Source organism: Nicotiana tomentosiformis, chromosome 4, assembly GCF_000390325.3.
Source record: "Nicotiana tomentosiformis chromosome 4, ASM39032v3, whole genome shotgun sequence".
In the NCBI taxonomy this organism is placed as follows: Eukaryota; Viridiplantae; Streptophyta; class Magnoliopsida; order Solanales; family Solanaceae; genus Nicotiana; species Nicotiana tomentosiformis.
In genome coordinates, this window is record NC_090815.1 from 11,317,144 (window position 1) to 11,322,694 (window position 5,551).

The 5,551-nt window shown below is 43.2% G+C and overlaps 1 protein-coding gene across 1 annotated transcript; it reads left to right on the top strand.

The window, feature by feature from the left end:
• Positions 1-904: 904 nt before the first annotated feature.
• Positions 905-2,161, top strand: LOC138909256 (uncharacterized). The gene is made up of 2 exons (XM_070200443.1): positions 905-1,129; positions 1,484-2,161. The coding sequence occupies exons 1-2, from the start codon at positions 905-907 to the stop codon at positions 2,159-2,161; spliced, it is 903 nt and encodes a 300-aa protein (XP_070056544.1).
• Positions 2,162-5,551: the final 3,390 nt, after the last annotated feature.

Genomic DNA, 5,551 nt, shown 5'->3' on the forward strand with positions numbered 1-5,551 from the left:
AGAAAGATTGCAATTGGTAGAATTAAGAAATAGTAATCTCGTCTTCTGAAGAAGATATCACCACTTATGTGAAAGGGTTTTTAAGTGTGTATACTTACCCTTTCACGTTCGGTCCCCTCGATCCCGTTATTATTGATTTCTTCTGCCAATACCAAATAACCCTAGGCCAGATCCATCCTTCTTTTTGGCAGATCGTCATTTTTATCCGTTACTTCATGAAAAAAATCGAGGGGATGCCTTTCACCCTCGATCATCTCATCCGATTATACTGCCATCGCCTCTTTCGAGTCAGATTAATAAAACTTCAGCGTCGGGCTACCAAAGTTCTGTTCTCGAGTATAGATGAGGACAGGGATCGAGGCTGGATGGGCAGGTTCGTTCGAGTAAAGACTTTGGACCCGATTCAGACTAAAAAGATACCTTTTCCCGAGGAGTGGAACATGAAGCGTAAGTGTAATTCTTCTGTTATCTTCTGCTATTTTGCCTCTTCATTCCTTTTCTCACTGATATCCCCCTTCTTGTGATGCAGCGGTTCCTTGAATGCCCGGTGCAGTCCTCGATCTCAAGAACAAGGTACGAGATCTAGCTTCGACCTCCATATATGCCGAGCGTTTGTGGCGTGATTTGTCCAAGGGCCGATGGGAGGCCAAAAATTATGGTGAGCCTCTTTCTTGTATCTTTGGTAGTTCGAACGAGATGCTTTCTATATGCTTAAATCAATTTTCCTGTATGTAGGTATGGGAAAAAATGCGATTTTGAGGCCCTCATCCGTTGAGGAAGAGGCTTTGGCCTCTGATCCAAAGTCGGTGAAAGATAATAAGAGAAATAGGGACTCTGCTCCGAAGACCCAAAATCGAAGACGAGGATGGCTCATAAGCTGAGGAAGAATACAATCCTTTTAACCATGGAATCAGTTCTGCGTCTAAGGGATGAAGACGAGGAAGAAGAAGAAAATGATGGGTCTGTGCTGGTGGCTCGAACGAAGAAAACCATCGATGCCCCTAAGGCAGCTGCGTCGATGGTGATTTATAAAGCTCCGCCGCAGACTGAGGAGATATCCAAGGAAGGTTCGGGTCGAGTCCCTGAACCGTTAGAGATCGAGAATGTTTCCTACCAAAGTCAACAATCGGTGGGTATATCAAAATAGACCGATCCTGAAGCTCTCCGAACTGAGGAGAATGCCCCAAGCGAGTTGCTTGGGGCAATAGTAATCGGGGACTCCCCCAATCTCCCTGCTTTTTCCGAAGGGGCGATTCGGGATGCCCAAGCTTTGGGGGGCCACGAGATAAACCGATCACATAAAAGAAAGGACCCCTTCTGTGATTTGTTTACTAGTGTCGAAGGTGTTGTTGGCCCTTGTGATGTTTCGGGCCTTTTTTGTGAAGTGAAACAAGCTTTAAATCAGGTAAGCTCTAACTCTCTTCGTTGATACCACTTTTATGTTCGCTATTCTATTCTAACTTCTTTTCTTCTTTCTTCATAGGCCGCAACAGCACATCGAGAAGTATGTTCTCAGTCTCGAGCCAAGCTGCGTCGATACGAGGCCAGCCTTCAACGGGTCATGGAGGAGAGGAATGCCCTTAAACTCCTCTTAGGGCAAAGGGAAGAGGAAATCAAAGGCCTCCGAGCTGAGTCGGCCAAGGCTCACCAGGATCGGACTGATCTGTCTGAGCAGGTAATGATACTACTAAAAGCCTATGGGCTTGATATCAAAATGATGGCTAATATTTTGGTCTCACAGTTGCAGCAGAAACATGAGATAATCGGCGAACTCCGTGAGGAGGTGGATGAGATAAAGGCGGAGTCCTTAAAGTGGAAAGAAAGTATGGACCGCTTTGCTGTAAAGAAAGAGGATGCTCGAGCCCAATTATCATCGGCCGAAAACCAACTTCAGAGCATGAAGGGTAAACTCTCGGTTCAAGTAAGAAGAATAGAGGAGCTCGAGGCTCGGTTGGCCTCCGAACTTGCCAAGGCCAAATCTGATGCTGAAAAAGCAAAAGCCGATGCGGATGCATTTGTGGCCGTCTATCGGGCCAATGCTGAAGCTGCTCAAGTACCAGCAAGAGAGACAGATGAGACCACCAACGCTCGAGCACATTGGGTTGCTGAACTTGCTAAGTGTCGATCTCAGAGGGAGACTCTCGAGGAGATCCATGCATGAGGTTTCGATCTCGCGGAAGAGATAAAAAAGGCTAAAGAGCTTGAAGATGATGCTAAAGCCTTGTCTTCCCATGATGACGATGGTGATGCTGATGATGGGAGCAAAAGTGGGTCCGAGAGCGGGGAAGAGCCCGATGGAGAAGAGACTGTCCCCGTAGATAACCAAGAAACTTAGCCCTTACTTTTTATTTTGGTTTTCAATGTAGGGTCCTGTTCCGACATTGTAAACATTCCTATATATATATATATATATATAAAGATCTTTTCTTTTCCCGACTTTTTTCTGTTTTATTCTCTGCCTCATGAAGATTTTGTTTCATTCATGCCTTATGAAGATTTTCATAAGGTTTTAGACAATTCGATCGTATTTGGACCTTGTAGCTTTTATAACTGATGGAGCGCTTGCTCAAACTCGGAATAAGGTAGCCCGTAGGCTTAGTAGTTGAGTGAGTGATTTCTCGAATTTGAAGTGATGTAGCCCATAGGCTTAATGGTCGAGTGAGTATCAGCTCGAACTCGAAATAAGAGTAGACCATAGGCTTAGTAGTCGAGTGAGTGCTTGCTCGAACCCGAAGTGATGTAGCCTGTAGTCTTAATGATCGAGTAAGTGATTCAAACTCGAAGTAATATAGCCTATAGTCTTAATGATCGAGTGAGTGATTCGAACTCGAAGTAATGTAGCCCGTAGGCTTAATGGTCGAGTGAGTATTTGCTATAACTCGAAATAAGAGTATCCCGCATGCTTAGTAGTCGAGTGAGTGCTTTCTCAAAACTCGAGATGATGTGGCCCGTAGACTTATTAGTCGAGTGAGTGATTCGAACTCGAAGTAATGTAGCTTGTAGGCTTAATGGTGGAGTAAGTGATTCGAACTCGAAATAATCTAGCTCGTAGGCTTAATGGTCGAGTGAGTATTTGCTCGAACTCGAAATAAGAGTAGCTCGCAGGCTTAGTGGTCGAGTGAGTATTTGCTCGAACTCGAAATAAGAGTAGCCCGCAGGCTTAGTAGTCGAGTGAGTGATTCGAACTCGGAGTAATGTCGCATGCAGGCTTAATGGTCGTGTGAGTGATTGCTCGAACTCAAAGTAAGATAGCCCTTAGGCTTAATAGTCGAGTGAGTGATTCGAACTCGAAGTAATGTCGCTTGTAGGCTTAATGGTCGAGTGAGTGATTGCTCAAACTCAAAGTAAGATAGCCCTTAGGATTAATAGTCGAGTGAGTGATTGCTCAAACTTGAACTCAAAGTATTGTAGCCCGTATGCTTTATTGTGTAAGTGTTTTCAAAACTCCTTTGGTAGTGGTCGGCCCTTAAGCCTATTTGAATCATGAAGCAGAACGAAATTTTTCAAAATATGAGTTATTTGTAAAGAGGTCGTTATGCATATTTTAGTTTTTTGTGCCAGGGCTCTAGCAAAACTATGCGGGCATGGTTCGTTTTGACCATTTGGCCCTTACACGTTTTCCGTATCGAGACCCTGTTTGATATGACTTTGGTATGAAATAACTTTCTTGTATCGAACTCGATTTATTCGATAGTATAGCCCCCCAGTATTCTAGGCTGATTGTAAAGAACCCTTGGATACTATTGAATTGTCCTCAGGTGGAACATAGTTGTTGTCTCGTTAAAAACCTTGCCAAAAAAACCCAGTTGGGATAAAAACCGATCTAAGGGAAAAAGAGTGCAACACGTACTTTAAAATCTAAGGTCTCGATATTTTTGGTTGAACTCCTACAATTAGTTAGTATCGAATATATATAGACGAAAGAAGAGAGAAAATCATACCTTAACAATAATATCGTTTGAGGTGTGATACATTCCAATTACTTGGTAGTTGTTCGTCGTTTATCATACCGAATTTGTAGGATCCTTTACCGATGTTTTCGAGTACTTGATACGGTCCTTCTTAGTTTGGACCCAGTTTTCCTTCGTTTCGATTTCGGGTGCTGAGGGTGACTTTCCTTAGCACTAAGTCCCTGATTTTAAAATGGCGAAGATTAGTTCTTCGATTATAGTATCTTTCGATCCGCTGCTTTTGAGCGGCCAATTGGACAAGCGCGGCTTCTCGTTTTTCATCCAATAATTCGAGGCTAGTATTCATAGCCTCGTAATTTAATTCTTCTGTCGTATATCAATATCTGGCACTGGGTTCCCCGACTTCGACTGGAATCAAAGCTTCGGAGCCATATACTAAGGAAAATGGGGTTGCCCCCGTACGGAATTTTAATGTTGTTCGGTATGCCCAAAGGACTTCGGGCAGGATCTCTCTCCATTTTCCCTTAGCGTCGTTCAACCTTTTCTTTAGGTTTTGAATGATAGTCTTGTTCGTCGATTCGGCCTATCTGTTCCCACTAGGGTGATACCGTGTTAATAATATCCTTTTTATTTTGTGGTCTTCGAGGAATTTCTTCACTGTGCTGCCGATAAATTATTTCCCATTGTCACACACTATTTCGGCGGGTATCCCAAATCGACATACGATATGATCTCAGATGAAGTCTATAACCTATTTCTCTCTCACTTTCTCGAACGCCTGTACTTCAACCCATTGAGAGAAATAGTCAGTCATAAATAAAATGAACTTAGCTTTACCTGGGGCCGATCGTAGAGGGCCGACGATGTTCATTCCCCATTTTATGAATGGACATGGATATAGAACTGAGTGAAGTTTTTCTCCGGGCTGATGGATCATCGGTGCAAACTTTTGACATTTGTCACATTTTCGAACAAACTCCTTTGCGTCTTTGTCAATATTGATCCATTAATATCCTGCTCTGATTATTTTTTGGACTAATAAATTGGCACCGGAATGAATTCCACAAGTACCCTTGTGAATCTCACGTAGGATGTAGTCGATGTCTCCTGGACCTAAACATACTACCAATGGTCCATAGAATGTCCTTCGGTATAATGTTCCATCTACATTCAAAGTGAATCGAGTAGCTTTGGTTCGCAGGGCCCTCGAATATTTAGGGTCCGATGGGAGTTTTCCGTTCTCCAAATATTCAATATACTTATTCCTCCAATCCCAGGTTAATCTTGTGGAATTTATCTCAGTATGACCTTCTTCGATCACGAACCTCGAGAGTTGAATGACAATCCCCGAGTTGATCTCATCTTCCTCGACCGATGATCCCAAATTTGCAAGTGCATCGGCCTCACAGTTTTGTTCTCAAGGTATATGTTGTAAAGTCCATTCTTCAAAACGGTGCAAAGTTACCTGTAGTTTGTCCAAATACCTTTGCATTCTATCCTCTCGAACTTCGAAGGTTTTGTTTACTTGATTTACCACCAGTAAAGAGTCACACTTGGCTTCAACGACCATTGCTCCCAAGCTTTTAGCTAATACGAGACCTGGAATCATGGCCTCATACTCGGCCTCCTTGTTAGTCAAC

What these genes read in the sequence shown, in the direction of transcription:
- LOC138909256 (XM_070200443.1), top strand. Translation starts at nt 905, where the DNA reads ATGGAATCAGTTCTGCGTCTAAGGGATGAAGACGAGGAAGAAGAAGAA. An exon ending in CCTACCAAAGTCAACAATCG is followed by an intron (nt 1,130 to 1,483) that starts GTGGGTATATCA and finishes CTTTCTTCATAG; the next exon opens with GCCGCAACAGCACATCGAGA.